Source organism: Sinohyriopsis cumingii, chromosome 1, assembly GCF_028554795.1.
Source record: "Sinohyriopsis cumingii isolate HCF-2022 chromosome 1, ASM2855479v2, whole genome shotgun sequence".
NCBI lineage: Eukaryota > Metazoa > Mollusca > Bivalvia > Unionida > Unionidae > Sinohyriopsis > Sinohyriopsis cumingii.
In genome coordinates, this window is record NC_142961.1 from 86454302 (window position 1) to 86477461 (window position 23160).

The window sequence follows — 23160 nt, forward strand, 5'->3', positions numbered from 1 at the left end:
TCATGAATTAGTAAGACATGACCATTATCATGAATTAGTAACAATGTTTTTTAAGAAAGTGTCAATGAGTATATCAATGAGCATATCACTGAGTAAATTCACACCAAGTAGTACAATTTACAGTACCTTGTCAATGACAGACTGACAGATCTCTGCCTCCAACTTTTCTGCCAGACTCTCTATACCAGTCACTTTAAATTCAGCATCATCACAGTCCTCTGTGTACACATCAATTTTGTAGGTGCACAGCTAAACAATGGTAAAGCAAATTATTATATCTGATAAAAACTGCAATTATGACATAAATGTTTCTAAAAGTCTGTACTTATATTTTTAAAAATGTAACTAGATTTGTGTTATTACAACAAGCTGACCAACAAATATGAGTCTAAAAAGTTCAAGAAAAACTGCCATATTTTCATGAAAATCTAACGATGTCATCTATATAAGAAAACAAACATGTTCACCAAGTTTAATGTGTCTAAATAAAGAGTTTCTGTTTAATTATCTTAGCATTGCTTTAATACAGAAGAAGTCCAAAATGATTAAACCATTTGCCCACATAAATATATCCCCACTTTTCTCTCCTCCTCCCCAAGCAGGCATGGGATATAAAATAAACTCAATGTGATTCTTGCATGCCATAGGAGGCAATGAGTCAGAGGCAACATTTTTGCCCTGGGATGAGTCCCATGATGCAGAATCCTGGGACACAATATTGACAGTGACAAGTGTCATGTGAAGTGTTTGTTCAAATCCTGGAAAATCTGCCATTTTAATTGGTCATCTGAGGAATTTATTTATTGGAAGATGCTTAATCAAATCCCTGACTAGTAATCTTTAACATTATTTTCCTTTTTCAAAATTATGAAAGGCATAGTCTGTCATGTGAACATTTTATCTAAATCACCAGTTACCGTAGCAGCATCTAGCATGGTACTTTGGAATTCCTTTTGCTTCACTGGATCTGAAGATCAACCATTTTCATCAACTTCCAAAGGCATTTCAAAGAGGATTTTAAAAGAGGATATCTTTAACATTCCCTATGATTCTAACACCAGTAATCTGAAATAATGTTGTGCTGTGTAACCCCTGGATGTGAGCTACCCATGCAATTCAATATGACTAACTCTAAATTTCTTTTAGTTAGAATCAGTCTCTGACTGATCATTCCGAAACATATATATTCAAAATAAGCTTATCTGAAACATAACCGAATCCACCTGATAAGCTGAATAATTTACTTCTAATAATTGATAATTCTGAGAAAAGTTTTAATTTTAAACTTCATGCTTTAATGTTGAAGAATTTGTAAACCTTTTGTACCTAATCAATGACAATTCACTTGAAGGCAACAGCTTTTTATTGTTATCGAAATATGATGAAGACTTGACCCCTGCAACTCTCATTAAACATGCCATAATTACTCAAGGGAATTATGTTACTCTGAAGTACAACACAAAATCTTTAACTGTGTTTAATGTAAAATGTAGATATCAATGGAATGTCAAACTAGGTTTAAGATATGGACAAAGAACACGGTATCATCTTTAAAATTACATATTCATCAGAAAATCTAGTCTTACAGACTTAATGTGACCCTTTACAATTCCATCAACATTGTTTATTCAGGGGACCAATCATAAAGAATGGAGGAACTGAATTTCAATCTTTATGCAATAAATTTATTGCTCTATAAATGTATTCCAAAACTAGTGATAGTAACCATGGCAACAAAGTATATTCTAGGTCAGTAGAATCCCAAAGCAGTATTCCACAGCATCAAGTGGTGATACTTTTCAATTAAATGGAGATCAAATGAGCTTTCCTCCACTCAGTGGAGATTAGTGGTGCTACATAAAAAAATCTAGCAAAAATCCTCAGAAATTCCAGCCATACAGATCATCCAGGCCAGGCCAGGCCCTCCTGACCAGCCTGAATGTTAGCTGCGCAGCAAACAGGAGATGACAGCCCTAGCAAATGATAATGATGACCAAGATCAAAGTCATATGTGATCTTGATGATAATAGACCCAACAGACTTCAATGATCAAAGTCATGTGTGATCTTGATGATAATAGACCCAACAGACTTCAATGATCGAAGTCATGTGTGATCTTGATGATAATAGACCCAACAGACTTCAATGATCAAAGTCATGTATGATCTTGATGATAATAGACCCAACAGACTTCAATGATCAAAGTCATATGTGATCTTGATGATAATAGACCCAACAGACTTCAATGATCAAAGTCATGTATGATCTTGATGATAATAGACCCAACAGACTTCAATGATCAAAGTCATGTATGATCTTGATGATAATAGACCCAACAGACTTTAATGATCAAAGTCATATGTTATCTTGATGATAATAGACCCAACAGACTTCAATGATCAAAGTCATGTATGATCTAGATGATAATAGACCCAACAGACTTCAATGATCAAAGTCATGTATGATCTTGATGATAATAGACCCAACAGACTTCAATGATCAAAGTCATATGTGACCTTGATGATAATAGACCCAACAGACTTCTTGTTGTTGTAGGGTTTAATGCCATTTTTCAGCACAAGATAGGCTATACATGGCGGCCAGTATTAATGGTGGAGGAAGAACCCCGAAAAAACTGGAAAGAACCACCAACCAACGAGAAGCTACTGGCAAGCTTTCTCACATAACTACATTAGCCAAATCCGAGACTCGAACTTACACAGACAGAGGTGAGATGGCAGTGATCCGTAACGGTGAACACTTTAGACCACTCGGCCACTCAAGGCCCCTCCAACAGACTTCAATGATCAAAGTCATGTATAATCTTGATGATAATAGACCCAACAGACTTCAATGATCAAAGTCATATGTGATCTTGATGATAATAGGCCCAACAGACTTCAATGATCAAAGTCATATGTGATCTAGATGATAATAGACCCAACAGACTTCAATGATCAAAGTTATATGTGATCTTGATAATAATAGACCCAACAGACTTCAATGATCAAAGTCATGTGTGATCTTGATGATAATAGACCCAACAGACTTCAATGATCAAAGTCATGTATGATCTTGATAATAGACCCAACAGACTTCAATGATCAAAGTCATGTATGATCTTGATGATAATAGACCCAACAGACTTCAATGATCAAAGTCATCTGTGATCTTGATGATAATAGACCCAACAGACTTCAATGATCAAAGTCATGTATGATCTTGATGATAACAGACCCAACAGACTTCAATGATCAAAGTCATCTGTGATCTTGATGATAATAGACCCAACAGACTTCAATGATCAAAGTCATGTATGATCTTGATGATAATAGACCCAACAGACTTCAAGGTCATGTGTGATCTTGATGATAATAGACCCAACAGACTTCAATGATCAAAGTCATGTATGATCTTGATGATAATAGACCCAACAGACTTCAATGATCAAAGTCATGTGTGATCTTGATGATAATAGACGCAACAGACTTCAAGGTCATGTGTGATCTTGATGATAATAGACCCAACAGATGTCAAGAGTGGTACCAAGTTCAGCCAGGCAGATACAAGATCACCTCTTGAGCATGCACTGTTCCCATTAATGTTTGAAACAGTCAAAGATTTTGATGACATATACCTATATTCCATGTATGATCAAAACTGGATCCAAGTTATGCCTTCCAAAGTTGTAACAAGGGCAGCCAATCACAGGCATCACAAATATGCATGTGTTTGTTCATTATTTAAGCAAACCAAACTCTGGATAAAAGAAGCACATGTTCCAAGTTTGATCAAAATCAGATCAGAAATATAGCTTCCCATGTGGTGACAAGCCCAGCCAAACAGATGCTAGACTACGTAATTAATATTTGTGAATCTTGCTCATTATTGAACCCATCCAGGATCTTGATGACATAAAATAAAATTTCAAGTTTGATAAAAACTGGATAAGAAATATTGCTTCCTGAATAAGCTTGCCCAATCAGATGCAAAATCAACTCAAAATATGTGTGCATCTCACTCATTATTGATAATGTAAAAGTTATAGATGATATAAACGTAATATTCCAATCAGATGCAAGGTTACTTCATTAATCTCGTTCATTATCGAATCCATTAAAGATTTTGATGATATGAACCCTTATTGTAAATTTCATCAAAACTAGATCAGAAATATGATTTCCAGAGGGGTAATAAGGTCAGCCAATCAGATGCAAGATCATCTCATTGGTATGCATGGATTTTGCTGACTGTCCAAAATTTATACAAAATAAAATCCTTTTCCAAATTTTATTAAAATCATCGGACATATGGACTTCAGAGTGGTAACAAGCAAATGCTGACAGCTGGATGCATTACACATGCTGAACAATGCATGAAGGACACAGGGACATGCCATTAGCTGACTTGGACATATCACATATCACTTGGGTGGGTGGGCCCGAGTGGTCTAAAGCACACTCCATTACAGATCACTGCCATCTCACCTCTGTCTGCATGGGTTCGAGTCTTGGATTCGGCCAATGTAGGTATGTGAGAAAGCTTGCCAGTAGTTTCTCGAGGGTCGGTGGTTCTTTCTGGGGATTTTCCAGGTTCTTCCTCCACCATTAATACTGGCCCGCATGTATAGCCTATCGTGTGTTGAAAATGGCGTTAAACCCTACAACAACAACAACAACATATCACTAGGTAAATTATAATTGAAAGAACCATGAGGACAATAGTGTTTTGCTGCTGATTTCTATCCTTATTACTGCTGAAGAAATCAATACCTCATCAACGATCAGAGCCTTGTTAAATCCCATGCTGGACAGAGTCATCCAGAGATCATCCGTGTCCCCTTCTGAATCCTCTGCCTCCATTTCATTCAGCTGGACAAATCCATTTAGAGTTATCTCCCCATCCTTAAGCTCCACACGTTCTGCAAGTCAGGAAAGAGGTTTTCTGTCAAATTTTATTGAAATAACATAGAAGTATTTGTCTTATCTTTGGTGAATCTGACTCTCTGCTACTTTTTGCCTCCCATGAATATCAAAGATCCATCATCTACCTGCATGACATGGATTCCATGCCAATATGCTGCAACTAACAAATCTCCAATATGCACCAAAAAAATATCTGAGTTAAAAATGGAGTTAAATAATGAACCATAACTATATCATATTTTGAGAGAAAAGGTGAATTAACTTAACTTAGGTTTTCTGATATTAAGCCTGATACTAAATTTGCTTTAAATCAACAAAGTTCTAAGAAAGTAAGAAAGTTATTCAGTGGAAAACAAAACTTGTGATGCTGTGTACAGTGTGAAAATAAAATCTGACATGGATTTTCTTCATATAATCAATCATGCATACCATTTATACACATTTACAACTACAACTAAAACAGACCCTGATCTGCCATGTTGCATAATATACTAACAGATCAGGGTCTGTGATATTTCTATTTTGCTGATTAATCCTTACAAACTGCATAGACCGAGGTCAGCCTCTGCCAGTGCACTATGCAATGGTAGATATGGGTCTGTGCAGTTTGCCATAGGACTCAACTTATAAGTGATTATATATGGTAACATAAAATCATTCAAGACATGTCGAGCAGAGGAGATATTCATAACATAGGAACAGATATGATGCATTTGCCTCCTCCCTGCAAAATACTGCAGCGTCAATCAATCCCATCCAAGATCCTGATGCAAACAGATTTACTAAGTGATCAGAAGTGGATGAGAAATACAGTCCCAAGATCTAAGGAGATAACAGGCCCATATGCAAGACCATCTCATTAATATCTTAAAATCTCCGGAATTATAGAAATTGTCTAAGATCCAAATGAAACTAGCTTATTTAGTAAGTTTGAACAAAATCCTATATAAATTTGGTCTCCAAAGTGGTAGCAAGCTCATCCAATCAGACACATGATTAGCTACTAAATATTAACAAATCCGATCCAAATCTGATAAGAAATACAAACTCCGCCGACAGATGCAAAACTGGATCATTAATATGCATGGATCCGACTCTGACTCAACTGAGACCAATGTTGTTTATTCTTGTGATTACTCCTTACAATCCTCATAAACCCAGATCTGCCAGTGCATTATTCAATGGCATATCTGGGTCTGTGCATTTTGAACTTATAAACAAGTTTATATAGTAAACAAAATTATCAAAAAAATTAATATTTTTAAAAAAAACATTACAATCTACTACCAAGATCGCTTTCAGCTAATAATGAAGACCTGACACCAGAGATCCTGAAATTCTAATGACTTCTGCTGGCTCTTTTTTCCCTACAATAATAATGTCAAACAGTGAAATTTTATTTTATCAAGTCCGCAAATAATTCTTAAACAATGATAATAAAAATCAGTTCTTGCTCATATCTATTCTTTACAAATTCAAGCCCAAATGTCATATATTTTGTTCTAAAGTTATCATGTGCTGACACTGGGACTCGAACCATGTCCTGATAGATGTAATGTCTGTACTACAGACCATGGGGCAATTGTTCAATTATAGAGCTGATGACAAGTCCAGAAGAAAAGCTTTCACATCTCTTTGGTCTTGTGTTAGAGGCTCTAAAGGGTTTAAACAACTGAGAAAACCTAATGACTGTACATACTTAGTCTGCAACATGTTTATTCAATGTCCAACAATCACCACGAAATTCAATTTAGGACCCAAATGTTTTATTGATATTCTGATATAGAAACAATCTGTAAACTTGACCTAGTGATCAATGAATGTTACTTCATTAAGGTGTTTATCTGACAGCATATGGGGTAAATGAATCGAAGAAAAGTTCATAAAATCATATTTGAGGATTGACATCAGTTATGGAAATATCCAGTATATGCAGGTATTTGTGAGTGTCTGTGTGATACCTATTTTCATTTTATGATTTCTCTGATACATCTTTTATCTCATAATCTTCCACCTTTCAGTGCTTGCCATCTGGTTAATTTGTGTCCAGCTCTAACCTGTTTCACTTGATTGTGATCATATATGTGTCTTGTTTGTACATTTTTCTAATCTTTTGTGTTACTATCACTGTAACCATTTATGTGTGACTATCACTGCAATCTTTTATGTGTGACTATCACTGCAATCTTTTATGTGTGACTATCACAGTAATCATTTATGTGTGACTATCACTGTAATCTTTAATGTGTGACTATCACTGCAATATTTTATGTGTGACTATCACTGTCATCATTTATGTGACTATCACTGTCATCTTTTATGTGTGACTATCACTGTAATCTTTTATGTGTTACTACAACTGTAATCTTTTACTTGAACATGCCCACTTCTTGCATGTCAATCTAACAGATTTTGCTCAAAAAATCTTCAATCACATCCACGACCACATTGGAAATAATAAAAACACACCCATAAAGACTTTATCCTATTTATAGTCAACATCTTGTTATGAACCTATTCTGCACAATGTTGTTTCATGTATTAATCATGCATACAAAATGTCTAGACAGTGATGGGGTTCATTCAGACTCATATTTGGGGTCTTATGGTAGAGGGGAGGGGTTTGAATGCACATATCATGTGTATACGTAATTGACATTCATAATGATTAAACCTGATGTGTACTTAATAGTTGTCACCAATAGCTTGTTTATTTTGAGGAATTTTATATTTAAACAATATTAATTACTAATTAATTAGCAGAAAGGAAATATACAAAAATAAGATGTTATAACATGCCAAAATTATTTATGGCTATGACTATATTAATCATATTCTTCCCTTCTCTGCTTTTTTCATTAGTTTGTATGCATCATGTTCATTTTTATGTTTTTATTATGATGCTGTTGAAAGAATCCAATTTCGGTAAGAATATTATTTTGAGTTTCTTCTATGATGCTTCTTTTTCCAGATTGATGTTCCAAACTGTGTTCTTGACTATAAGTAATCAAATCTCATCAATGACATCCCCAGCAAATTTTATTCATTACTGAATGGCAGCTTCTCCACAACGTATTGAACAAAATTTGCAATGAAACCTGCTTCATCCTTAGTGATGCCTTGCTGTAGGTATTTCTGTCATATATGCAATTTGGGAAAAGTGTGTTTTGGGAAATGCTGACCATATTGAGGCGGGTGGGTTTAGAACTCCACAATGGTTGGGTTTTTTTTGTGTGTGTGACATGCCATGAAACAGCAGGTATGAATAATAGGTGTGCATTTTGTTACATGTTATATTTGCTTCTTGTACTATTTTTAAGTTACATATTGTCCATTTTATGTTCTTGTCAACTAATATTATGGGCTACCTTATTGATTTTACTAAAAATACTACTTAGATGTAATCATCTCATATAACTCTCACAGATGTTAAAAAAATATGTAAAATGTTTAGCATATAAATTATAAAGCATCAAATTAATAGAGATTTTATCATGAAGTAAGAAACAGACTATCTGACATGTGCAAAATCTTTTCAAAGATATGGATAAGAATAGGACGATTTTTCCATGTAATTTTCCTTGGTGCTTATTCCCAGGTAAAAACAGGTGACAAATCTTATTCTAAATAAAAGATACCATTTATTGGGTTATTTTTACTACTGACATTTTTTAGGATGGAACCCAGTTTATAGATATTTACTATATACTGTGTATTTTGGTACAATTTTACACAGCAACATTTAAATAATTTCATGATTATTATTAATAAGACAGGGATAAATGCATTAAAGGTATAATATGACCTGTAAAATACCTAGCATTTGATTACGTCATATGGTGCTTGTGTAATTGAGCTGACAAGTTTACAAGGATAGATGGATGGACAGAGTGACAGGACCAAATCATGATGCAAATTGTCAGAACACACAAACTATCTATTTTATATTCTATAATCATTTCTCTTCAACTGACCTTCCACCACCTCCCACTCATCATCAGCTATTTCCTCCCCACTAGTCCGCACATTGAACCAGTTGAATTCATCCCGACTCAAGTAGCCATTATCATCCAGGTCACACATATGGAAAATGTCTTCCAATGCTTTCCTGTTCCCAAAAAAGTAACCATTATGAAGTATAAGCTTTCATGAATAATCTTTTTTCTACAGTAAGATTAGAAAGGCAATCTTTATTATTACATTTTATCTCCAAAATGGATTTATAGCACCAAATATTTTTAACAGATGATTCTAAGATTTGTAATGTGGACATAACTAATATAGAGATGTGGAAAATGCTAATAATAAACAATAATAAATGCAAGTGTCTCTCAAAGAGAGTTTTCTAGGAATCCACAATAATCCTGTTTTTCTGGTCCTAATATTCCTATTACATGCTGAGTATTGAAACCATCTTTCATATTATTGAAAAACTCAAACACACCAAAATTGGTATTTAAAAAAATATATGACTTGTGCATATAAACTTACCCACAAGATACCTATATGTTCATTACAAAATTCTTTTTCACAGCCTTTGACCTTGAACCTGATACCATGGAGATATCACTGAACTTAGCTCTTTCAATGACAAGATATCTTCACATGCTAAGATTGGTTAAATCTAATTATTATTTTTTCAGACAGGAAACAAGCTACAGTAGAACTTTGATTATCCGTCAGGGTATGGGACTGAGACATCGACAGATATGAGAATAGATGGATAACAGAATATGTAAATTAAAAATATTATAGGATAGACCAGATCATCAAAAATCATAATATCTACTGTATATACTTGCGTTTACCAGGGAGACCATGCTGAACTATAATGTACAGTACTTACACAGTGCAGAGCATGCATAGCATCACTTAAATCCTTACTGATTCCCAAACATTGATGCAGGTTTTGCTTTATTCATTGTTTTGACCAAATTGCATTCTTCCAGATAACATTTCAGCTAGTCCTTAATAGCTGTTTCATTTACGTTGAATCACGTGCTCACGAGTTACTCATTTTCAATGATATAAGTGATCCTACAAATTGAGGTAATATTCTAAAAAAGTTACGCACTTTTAATTATACAAGGCACGTAACCATCATAATTTGCATGTTCACGAAGAGTGGTAATAATAAAGGCTAAAATTCTCATACAGATCAACTAAGATCAACTGCAATCAATTTTAATTTTGTATTTTAGCTGAACAAATATAACTTTCCACACAATGGAAAACTTGATGTTTCGGCATCTCCTATGTTGATAGTTGGTGAATTTGTCTTTTGTTTTGTGATAGCAGTACATGCCAGTTCATCATTAAAACCCTGAAATTGAATTGTGATGAGGGAATTTTGACTGGTAACTATACCAGTACATTGATGTGTAATTGCCTTTTATTCCATAATATTAGCATGATTACCGTAGTTTTTTAAAACGGGGTGTAAGGCATACCTATGAACTTTTCAAAAGCCAAGTAGAGAGACTGCATAAAACAAACAGAGGTTATATTCTTCCTGGGAACATGAACTCTGAAGAATCAGTTCTTCTGACTCCAGATGAGTGCCGCACCTTGAACCTGACATGTCTGACACATCGATAAACAGTTAGGAGTGGATTTCAAAGGGGGGGGTTGCCAAAAAACTGGTCCCTATTTTTCCACCAAATCAGATGATGGTGGAAATCCAGACCAAGAGAAATCTGAGATTCAGAGGGTCCCTGTTAGGCTTCCAGACTCCCAAAAGGAGAATTGGAGAGGACACAATTTCAAACTGAATAGGGGAACAATGTACACGGCAGAGGTCAAGGTCCCTATTAGGAAAGAAAAGATGAGTCTGTTCCCCAACCTCTTTTTGACCCAACATCATAAGAAGTGATGCAGGTTCACAACCTGTAGCATCTACCTCTCTACCATTGAGCCTAGACCCTGAACTCCATGGCTGCATCCTGGGAATGGGTCAATCTCTTGCCTGTGGTTGAATGCTCCACATCTTGTAGGAATTTATTGGAATTATAGAATGGGGGGGATGCCACTGGAATTTATAATAAATTCAAACCTGGAATTGTATTACTGCATTTCTACAAAAGACTGTTAGTACAACACCATAATACGGGCCACCAGAGACACATCAACACTTACTGCATTGGATTTAATTTGGATTTCAACTAAAGCTTATTCAGAACTTTTATTATTAGGACTTGTGTCTGTAATTCTCTGATTATTTCAGGACTTAATTCACAATACTATAAGTTATTTTTTTAAATATTTTTCAATTTATATCCTAGGGAAATAAATTATTTGTTAAATTTTACAAAGCTTGTTGCTTTTCACTCTTTTCTGTTACATCTTTTAAGAGCACAATCTCTTAACACATTCTATTGTAAGACCTTGCTTAGGTGTAGTTGATGCTTATGGGCCCCACTGCTCACAAGTTAACACTCAAGATGTGCACTTAATAGTCCAAAAATGAAAATGCACACAGGCTGCATTCTCCATCTCTCTTGCTGTATCAAATATAAGCCATGAACTAAACCTTATATAAAATTCTAAAATCATGAAAAAATTCCCTATGCAAAGTCTGGGTGATACTCCCTGGATAAAAATTACATGGGACACTGGATCAGGAGAAGTAGCAATAACAGTATTTCCAAGATGGACTTAATGGCAGATACATTGGAGGTCTAATCATCACTATTTTCATTTAGAAACAAAAACATATCATAATAAGTTCTTGTAGTGAAAACTCCATATTGATGTGACCATTCATTCTGGAGAAGTAGCAATAACAGCATGTTCAAGTTTGCTACTTTGTTTGCCATATTGGGCTGGCATCTTTTACATCTAAGATAAATACATAATCATTCATCCAGATAACGTAGCAAACAAATGCTTCTAAAGTGGCCATATTGGATGTGATATCAGCACCATTTTCATTTAAGAACCAATATGATACCATAAGAAGACTTCTGAAAACTCCATGTTGTTATGGTCATTCTTTTAGAATAGAAGTCATACAAATATTTTCATTAGATTGGCACCATTTTATTTAGTACCAGACATATATTATAAAAAGTCTTTTAGAATAAACACTTCAAAATGACCATCCATTCAGGAAAAATAGTGATAACAAGATTTTCAAGATGGCTGCCATAGTGGCCATGCTGTATGACAGAACAGCACTATTTTCATTTAGAACCAGCTAGACATCACAAGAAGTCTTTTAATGAAGAGACATTGCTAATATGACCATTTGTTTGGGAGGAGTGGTGATTTTCAGGATGGCCAATAGAGATGAAGCTGTTGACCTATTTACCACTCTCCATGTTTTGATACAATGCATTATTTGCATTGATTCCTGTCCTGTGTACCATAAACATGTTAGAATTTGTTGCCCAGCCTCTTTCACTCTTGTAAACATAAAAAAATCTTTGAACTAACCAGATTCAAGAACAGTATTTTTAGTCACAAGGGGATAACAGGTCACCTTAGCACATCATCATACTTTAGGGCAGTGGTACAATAGTACATTCAAGGCTACAGGAAAAAATTGATGCCTTCAGCACTAGATCTTAATTCGAACACCACTGGAATTTAATTAAAACTTTATTCATTAGATCTGGTGATAGAACTTTTCAGGACAATTTGGGATTTAGTTTACAATACTATAAGTTATTTTTAAATTTTCACTTTGTATTCTAGGGAAATAAATTATTTGTTGAATTTTACAAAATTTGTTGGTTTTCGCTCTTTTCTATTACTTAGTTTAAAACCATAGAGTTGTAATAATACTTTAACAATAAAATAATACAGTTCTTACCCATCCAAGTATACACAGTTCATAAACTCAGATCTGATCAGAATCAATATTACTGAGACAATATGTATCAAAGTTTAAAAAAAGTGTACAGAGTCAGATCTGATCAGGATAAATATTACTTGAGTCAATATCTAGCCAAGTAAAAAAAGTGATTGAAGTGTAAACAGCGCATAGACTCAGATCTGATCAGGATCAATATCACCTGAGTCAATATCTATCCAAATGAAAAAAGTGCATAGATTCAGACTTGACCAGGATTAACATTACTTGAGTCAATATCTATACAAATGAAATGAAAAGGTGCATAGATTCAGATTTGATCAGGATCAAAATTACTTGAGTTCAATATCTATCAAAATGAAAAAAGTGCATAGATTCAGATTTGATCAGGATTCAAATGAAAAAAGTGCAAAGATTCAGATTTGATCAGGATCAAAATTACTTGAGTCAATATCTATCCAAATGAAAAAAGTGCACAGATTCAGATTTGATCAGGATCAATATTACTTGAGTCAATATCTATCCAAATGAAGAAAAAAAACAGATTTAGATTTGATCAAGATATACTTTACGTTACTCTGCAATACCTAAGTGTATACAGTGCACAGACTCAGATCTGATCAAGATCAATGTTGCTTTATTCAGTCTGATATAGACTCAGATCTATCAAGATTAATGCTGCTTTATTCAGTCTGATATAGACTCAGATCTGATCAAGATTAATGTTGCTTTATTCAGTCTGATATAGACTCAGATCTATCAAGATTAATGTTGCTTTATTCAGTCTGATATAGACTCTGATCTATCAAGATTAATGTTGCTTTATTCAGTCTGATATAGACTCAGATCTGATCAAGATTAATGTTGCTTTATTCAGTCTGATATAGACTCAGATCTGATCAAGAGTAATGTTGCTTTATTCAGTCTGATATAGACTCAGATCTATCAAGATTAATGTTGCTTTATTCAGTCTGATATAGACTCAGATCTGATCAAGATCAATGTTGCTTTATTCAGTCTGATATAGACTCAGATCTGATCAAGAGTAATGTTGCTTTATTCAGTCTGATATAGACTCAGATCTATCAAGATTAATGTTGCTTTATTCAGTCTGATATAGACTCAGATCTGATCAAGATCAATGTTGCTTTATTCAGTCTGATATAGACTCAGATCTGATCAGTATATATGATTTTCACTTCAAGTCATCAATGGATCAAATAACGTAGACCAATATCTGCCATTCATCTAGCCATGTCTACATTCTTAATAGCTACGTGGGTATGATAAACATATATATTTTCTTCATTAAAATGAAGCAATTTAAATTTCAAACTTACCTAAATGCTTTAGTAATGACAACTGTACCGTCTGTGCCATTTTCGATAATCTTTGCTTCCTTCTTGGGCTGTGATCCTCGCTGTTTAAATCGGCATCCCGTTGTGAAGGGTATCAACTGGTACTTCCCAGCTGGTAGGTCACAGCGCAGAACATACTTCTACAAATTAACAAGGTCATGACATGTACTGATTCACCTTTTAGATTTTGCAAACATTCATTACTCTGAAGCTTGGAGGAAATATCTATATTTATAGGCAATTATTACGGAACTTGTTAATGACAGCGCTACAATCATTTTATGGTATTTTCTTGCTAATGACAGCTATACAATCATTTTATGGTATTTTCTTGTTAATGACAGCTATACAATCATTTTATGGTATTTTCTTGTTAATGACAGCTATATAATCATTTTATGGTATTTTCTTGTTAATGACAGCTATATAATCATTTTATGGTATTTTCTTGTTAATGACAGCTATACAATCATTTTATGGTATTTTCTTGTTAATGACAGCTATATAATCATTTTATGGTATTTTCTTGTTAATGACAGCTATACAATCATTTTATAGTATTTTCTTGTTAATGACAGCTATACAATCATTTTATGGTATTTTCTTGTTAATGACAGCTATATAATCATTTTATGGTATTTTCTTGCTAATGACAGCTATACAATCATTTTATGGTATTTTCTTGTTAATGACAGCTATATAATCATTTTATGGTATTTTCTTGTTAATGACAGCTATATAATCATTTTATGGTATTTTCTTGTTAATGACAGCTATACAATCATTTTATGGCATTTTCTTGTTAATGACAGCTATACAATCATTTTATGGTATTTTCTTGTTAATGACAGCTATACAATCATTTTATGGTATTTTCTTGTTAATGACAGCTATACAATCATTTTATGGTATTTTCTTGTTAATGACAGCTATACAATCATTTTATGGTATTTTCTTGTTAATGACAGCTATACAATCATTTTATGGTATTTTCTTGTTAATGACAGCTATACAATCATTTTATGGTATTTTCTTGTTAATGACAGCTATACAATCATTTTATGGTATTTTCTTGTTAATGACAGCTATACAATCATTTTATGGTATTTTCTTGTTAATGACAGCTATACAATCATTTTATGGTATTTTTTGTTAATGACAGCTATACAATCATTTTATGGTATTTTCTTGTTAATGACAGCTATACAATCATTTTATGGTATTTTCTTGTTAATGACAGCTATACAATCATTTTATGGTATTTTCTTGTTAATGACAGCTATATAATCATTTTATGGTATTTTCTTGTTAATGACAGCTATATAATCATTTTATGGCATTTTCTTGTTAATGACAGCTATACAATCATTTTATGGTATTTTCTTCTGATGACAGCTATACAATCATTTTATGGTATTTTCTTGTTAATGACAGCTATACAATCATTTTATGGTATTTTCTTGTTAATGACAGCTATACAATCATTTTATGGTATTTTCTTGTTAATGACAGCTATACAATCATTTTATGGTATTTTCTTGTTAATGACAGCTATACAATCATTTTATGGTATTTTCTTGTTAATGACAGCTATACAATCATTTTATGGTATTTTCTTGTTAATGACAGCTATACAATCATTTTATGGTATTTTCTTGTTAATGACAGCTATACAATCATTTTATGGTATTTTTTGTTAATGACAGCTATACAATCATTTTATGGTATTTTCTTGTTAATGACAGCTATACAATCATTTTATGGTATTTTCTTGTTAATGACAGCTATACAATCATTTTATGGTATTTTCTTGTTAATGACAGCTATACAATCATTTTATGGTATTTTCTTGTTAATGACAGCTATACAATCATTTTATGGTATTTTCTTGTTAATGACAGCTATACAATCATTTTATGGTATTTTCTTGTTAATGACAGCTATACAATCATTTTATGGTATTTTCTTGTTAATGACAGCTATACAATCATTTTATGGTATTTTCTTGTTAATGACAGCTATACAATCATTTTATGGTATTTTCTTGTTAATGACAGCTATACAATCATTTTATGGTATTTTCTTGTTAATGACAGCTATACAATCATTTTATGGTATTTTCTTGTTAATGACAGCTATACAATCATTTTATGGTATTTTCTTGTTAATGACAGCTATACAATCATTTTATGGTATTTTCTTGTTAATGACAGCTATACAATCATTTTATGGTATTTTCTTGTTAATGACAGCTATACAATCATTTTATGGTATTTTTTGTTAATGACAGCTATACAATCATTTTATGGTATTTTCTTGTTAATGACAGCTATACAATCATTTTATGGTATTTTCTTGTTAATGACAGCTATACAATCATTTTATGGTATTTTCTTGTTAATGACAGCTATACAATCATTTTATGGTATTTTCTTGTTAATGACAGCTATATAATCATTTTATGGTATTTTCTTGTTAATGACAGCTATACAATCATTTTATGGTATTTTCTTGTTAATGACAGCTATACAATCATTTTATGGTATTTTCTTGTTAATGACAGCTATACAATCATTTTATGGTATTTTCTTCTGATGACAGCTATACAATCATTTTATGGTATTTTCTTGTTAATGACAGCTATACAATCATTTTATGGTATTTTCTTGTTAATGACAGCTATACAATCATTTTATGGTATTTTCTTGTTAATGACAGCTATACAATCATTTTATGGTATTTTCTTGTTAATGACAGCTATATAATCATTTTATGGTATTTTCTTGTTAATGACAGCTATACAATCATTTTATGGTATTTTCTTGTTAATGACAGCTATACAATCATTTTATGGTATTTTCTTGTTAATGACAGCTATACAATCATTTTATGGTATTTTCTTCAACCCTCATCTTGCAATACTTTTATTTAGTTCAGGTGTTTTGATCAACTCTAAATATAGTTGGGTACAACAACAAAAATTGTACCATGTTGTTTGTGAACATTCCATGATATGTACTTCAATTATGTTAGAATATAACAATTTCATTTTCTTGGGCAGGGGCATGGGCAGGGGCAGGGGCAGGGGCAGGGGCAGGGGATGCTTTTGTTTAATTTACGGCTTTCAAATAGCTGGAAAAATATCTGATCTAAAGCAAAATAACACCATATTATAATTATATCCATTATATTATTTGAAGAAAAGAACTATGCTGAGACAAAAATAATAATAATATCGTGACTCAAAAGAAAATCGCAGCCCCCTCCCCCCAATTTAAATAATCAGTACCTTATGGTGACACATTGTCTATACAAGATATATGCCTGACTAAGGTCTCATTTAATTATCTTCCGTAAAAGTGATACTTTGGACAAGAATACAAGTCACATATTACATTTCTCCTTGCCATGACCTTCACTTTAAGTTTAATGAAAATCTCTTCCACTGTTGCAAATTATGAATCAGATAATAAAAATTGAATGGACAGACAGACAGATGCACTTTAATGGAGAGACAGATGCACTAACAGATGGACAAATGATAAAAAACATAATACGCCCATCTTAAAATGTGTATACAAATCCTGTGACGAGTGTTAATCACTCATATGAAACTGGTCAGGGTATCTGATAAGGGAAGTCGATAGACAACGTGAAACTTACAGTTGTTTCATATAAACATAAACATTTAATGCATTACTTTATTTGCATCATACAAATTTACATGCATAATGCCAGGCAGAGTTATTGATCTAAATGGTGATCTAACTGCTGAATTTATCAAGTGGCAAGGTGAATTTTTATTCTCGTTTTATTAATAAACCTATATTTTATGTACATATACAAGAAATAAAACAGTAAGATGTCTACCATGTTCATAATTTACAATGATTGCTAGGCAACCTTAGCTGATAAATCAACTACTACTTTGTAATTTTCACACAAACAATCAATTAGTGAAATTCCAGCACTGGTCATAATATAATAATTATTCTCTTCATTGACAAAAACTAAACATCGAAATGTTAAATAAAAACATGTCTACATCCTGTTGACACAAAGTAAACTCATGCCAAACAGTTTGTCTACATCTTGCCGACACAAAGTACACTCACCCCAAACATCTGTCTACATCCTGCTGACACAAAGTACACTCACCCCAAACATCTGTCTACATCCTGCTGACACAAAGTACACTCACCCCAAACATCTGTCTTCATCCTGCTGACACAAAGTACACTCACCCCAAGGATCTGTCTTCATCCTGCTGACACAAAGTACACTCACCCCAAACATCTGTCTTCATCCTGCTGACACAAAGTACACTCACCCCAAACATCTGTCTACATCATGCTGACACAAAGTACACTCACCCCAAACATCTGTCTACATCCTGCTGAAACAAAGTACAATTACCCCAAACATCTGTCTACATCCTGCTGACACAAAGTATACTCACCCAAAACATCTGAGACAAAGTACACCCACCCCAAATGTCTGTCTAAACCCTGTTGACAAAGTTCACTCACCCCAAATAATTGTCTACATCCTGCTGATACAAAGTACACTTACCCCATTGGAATCCCTCTGCTCCGTGAAGGTGACCAGATATTTGCCATTCTCATCTGGTCGACTCCTTAATAAATACAGCATGGTATCTACTGTACTTTTTGGCTTGACTCCTCCTATCAAAACAGAAAATATCAGTTACACTTTTGATCAGTATCAATATCAGCATAACGAACAGTTTGTTTTGGAATCCCATGATGGCATTGGTCATATTCCTTGTTATCAAATTTCTCATACATAGTACAACTTGAAAATGGATAGTTATTTAAAGTACATGACTTTTTGTATAAATTTTGTTGGAGAGAAATTTAATTATTCCTGCAAAGATATAGAAAATTAAGGAAAACAAAGAATTTTATGGAGCCACTGACTAGTGTCCAGAGGGCACTGAACCAATTTAGGTGAAACCCTGATAGGTAACAATCAGAAAACCAATAAGAATTTGATGAACTGGTGGTCATGTAGATCTTAAAGGAGCAACACGGACAATTCATACCTCTAGGATAATTCATTTCTACACAATTTGTTCCATGTATATATGTATGTGTGTGTGTGTGTGCATGCGTGCATGTATGTGAGTGGGTGCACATGCACATGCATGCACGTATGTATGTATGTATGCATGTATGTATGTATCTATGTATGTATTGTTGGGTGGAGAGAATCCGCAAAAAATCCCACGAACACATCGAATTGCACATTAGACACCCACACTTCATTTGATAGTCCTCTTTGTAGAAACATAGGACATAGTTCACTCTGGTCATAACTGACCAATGGGCTTCAATGACCTGGGCCTCTGATCAAGTTATATTCTCTTGAAATAAACTAGCTGTGTAGGAACATGTGGCCATGACCTGTAACCTTTAGACCCCAAAACCTATAGACTTTTTAATACCTTAATCTCGGGCAACAAAGTTGGTTCAGGGAACTGACTTTAAAACAAACCTTATGCTATAAAATGTATTTTTCTTTGAGCCACAATGACTCTGACCTTAGACCGTTCGATCCTATAATCAATAGGCCTCTTTCATACCAAATGTGCAAGTCTTCGATAAACTCTGATCAAGGTACATATGGTTTGGAACTAAAAAGTTATTATGCACAACCTATTTCTCTTCTTTCAGTCAAAGTCACTGTGACATTTGACATTTCTACCCCCAATCAATAAGCCCCTTCATACCTTAAGTGCAAGCCCTCCATAACCTTTGAAGAAAAAAAATACTAGACCAACTTCAATGGCTCACCACTGCAAACTGCATTATATATTATACAGAGACAAAGATGTACAGTGTTGTGAAAGAAACTGAGAAAGAAATCATGGTCTGTACCCTCACAGTGTATCACTAATGCATCCCAGAAATATTGCTTTGGTTTGCAGTTGACCCACCAATTTGACAGATTTGGTTTGTCCCAATAGCAGTGTCCTATTAGCTAGTAAGGAATACAATACAGAGGTTGTTGTTGCTGTTGTGGGGTTTAATGCCATTTTTCAGCACATGATAGGCTATACATGGCGGTCAGTATTAATGGTGGAGGAAGAACCCGGGAAAACCCCAGAAAGAACCACCTACCCACGAGAAGCTACTGGCAAGCTTTCTCACATACCCACATTAGCCAAATCTGAGACTCGAACCCATGCAGACAGAGGTGAGATGGCAGTGATCCATAACGGAAAGCGCTTTAGACCACTTGGCCACTCGGGGCGCCCAACACAGAGGTTGTGTTAACACAAATTGTTGAACCCTGGAAGTAAAACAATACGGATTGAAAAAGAACCAGTTTTGTTTTTGACATGACACCACAATTCAGCAGCGGGCTGCAACAAGATACCAAGTTGCATCTAAATCTGCAATAGTTTTGATTATTCTCAAAATTCTCCAAGATGGAGAAATGATAGCAATGACCAATACCAATTTAATATTTAAAATCTTGTCATGTTATATGGGCAGAAAATATTTACTAAATCCTGACCAATTTGTGCCTTGTACCACACATGTATCTGCATGTGATGTTGGCACTAATTAGCCCCTGTATTAATTTGGTTCCCATTCCTTACATACCTATTTTTGGCCTGAAGAGCTAAAGTCAGGACACAGTCCACTGTATCACATGTGTTTCTTTGCATTTTGTCTCTAACAAAATGGTACATGTATTCTTATATACTGGAAAAGTTGTTCTAAAGTATGCATGGCATATTCTGTGTTACAATTAAATTCATGAATCAGATACTTCCATCATAAAACTTTATTTTGATTAATAAATATTACTCAAGATTGGAAAATCTTAATTGAAATTTACAAATGCAGCCTTTTGATTCATCAGAAAATTTTCCAATAAAATTTGAAGTAAAGATGGATGGGCCTGATTTGTGAACATGATGCAAGAGCTCAAGACAATTAATGCCTTGAGATGCATGTTATGACTGTCCATAAACTGAAACTCACTAAATTACTTTACTGTTTAAGTTACTGATAGTGAATATATGGTTACACAAATTCATGGAAACAGTGACAAGATAAAAAATGTCTGGAGTATGCAATCCAAGATGGTTGCAAAAATGAGGCTAATACACCCTTTGCTATAGCTGACACTGATCAAACACAGCTATGGCTAATTAGAAAAAAAGGAAGTTATAAGCAACAAGTTTTGTTGATTCCAAACTTGAATAAAACAGTGTTATCAATCTTTAAGCTAATGAGTAAAATTAAAGAACAAATTTGTTTATTTAAAATATTTTAATGGAGTCCATGGCAAACTTTTGCATCACCAAGGACAAACTTTTTCATCACCAAGGACAAACTTTTGCATCACCAAGGACAAACTTTTTCATCACCAAGGACAAACTTTTGTGTTCCCTTTAGCATTCTTCATAATATCAATTTTCTCAGATTACTAGACCCAGTGTGGGACAATGACCTCCAGGTATTTCAGTGGGCTGGATAGTGATGTAGACATTGGTGTCCTCAGGTATTTCCAGGCTATACAGATGGGTCACAATCTCTTCCTCTTCAAAGAAAAATGCTCCCTTTGACGTGACATGCGTCCATTCCTAACAAAGCACAATAAAGACAATCAGTCATTAGTAAGTAGTGAGATGGACATGGTGTAGTGATGAAATATTAATTTCTGAAAATTGCTAAGTCTGTCTTCAAGTTGGCTATCCCATAACCACACTAGTTACAAAATATTAATAAGAATTTGTCAAAAATAAATGTTCTTTATTGGTCCTTCTTTCAAAGAGTATCCTGACATCATAACCAAGCCAAAATCTTCAGTTTATTCATGATTTTACTGCTCCATGCATACTGTATTTACTTGCTTATAAGTTGGGTCCAACTGAAAACAGATCACTCTGGTGTCCTAGTGGTTAGAGTGTTCGCCTCATATGTGGGAGATCATGGGTTCGATCCCCGGTCGAGTCATACCAAAGACTTACAAAAATGGTACGAAAAGTTGCCTCTCTTGGCAGTCAACATTAGGAGGTTAGTGTTAGGACTGGTTGGACTGGTGTCAGGATAATGTGACTGAGTGGGACATCATGCTACATGTCCGCGGCATGATGCCCCAGTGCTAGACATTAATCACTATAAACTGTCATACTGCAGACATATGACTGAAAAATTGTTAAAGCTACATCAAAATCACACACACACACACACACATACACATCCAAGTGAAAACAGCACTGACTCAGATCTACCAATGCACAATGCACTGGATGATCTGGGTCTGTAGCTTGTTAGGAGTAATCAGCAGAATAGACACCATATAGACCCTGATCTGCAGTCAACATTACATGATGGCACATTAGGGTTTATGTTGTTTGCAGATGGACTAGACTCATAAGAGAGTACATATGGTAATGGACCATACGGTACATTACATTCACAGACATGTTAGAATTTTGGTTCAATCTCAAGTTAAATCTTGGGTGTAGCTGATCCATCCTTATAAGTTCTACCATGTTCAATCCAATATAACAGTACATATAGAAACCATATTGTCCAAAATCCAGCAAATTAAAACCACTGTTACCAGATTGAAGTCTTCTTCCATTTTGCACACCAGTTTGTGTTCTGCAGTAATTGATATCCAAGTACTTGAATATTGCTGGATGTCGGCTACATGAGATTTGATAACACACAACTAGAGTATGATAATAATATATGCAACAGAATGTCTGCTGATTGCACTGCAATGACATAAACTCATACAATGTACATATGCATTATGGTTAAATGGAATATCAGAACAATAATGGCTATATAGTCAAGTTTGACAAAATGTCAATATAAATATTTGCACATTAACCTTCACAAAGTTAAGCCCTTCCAAATAAACAAAAACATGATTTATCTAGTCCTGATATATAACTGGTTCAAGTTTCAATTAACTATTTTCAGTGGTTCAAAAGATATTCCACTCTGACAAGGAGGCAAGTCATGTGACCTTATAACATTATATTTACCCTTGCTGTAACCTTGATCTTGTG

General features: G+C 34.0%; 1 protein-coding gene across 36 annotated transcripts in view; it reads right to left on the minus strand.

The window, feature by feature from the left end:
• Positions 1-23160, minus strand: part of LOC149807288 (EF-hand calcium-binding domain-containing protein 7-like) — a 131807-nt gene that overhangs the window by 13417 nt on the left and 95230 nt on the right. For all 36 annotated transcript variants that reach the window (XM_089964841.1, XM_089964817.1, XM_089964720.1 and 33 more), the window contains 6 exons: positions 21585-21717; positions 18669-18781; positions 14079-14236; positions 8900-9033; positions 4773-4921; positions 127-249 (listed from right to left, as the gene is read on the minus strand). In XM_089964841.1, coding sequence (XP_089820967.1) covers positions 127-249; positions 4773-4921; positions 8900-9033; positions 14079-14236; positions 18669-18781; positions 21585-21717 — 810 coding nt within the window. The remainder of the gene's footprint in view (positions 1-126; positions 250-4772; positions 4922-8899; positions 9034-14078; positions 14237-18668; positions 18782-21584; positions 21718-23160) is intronic.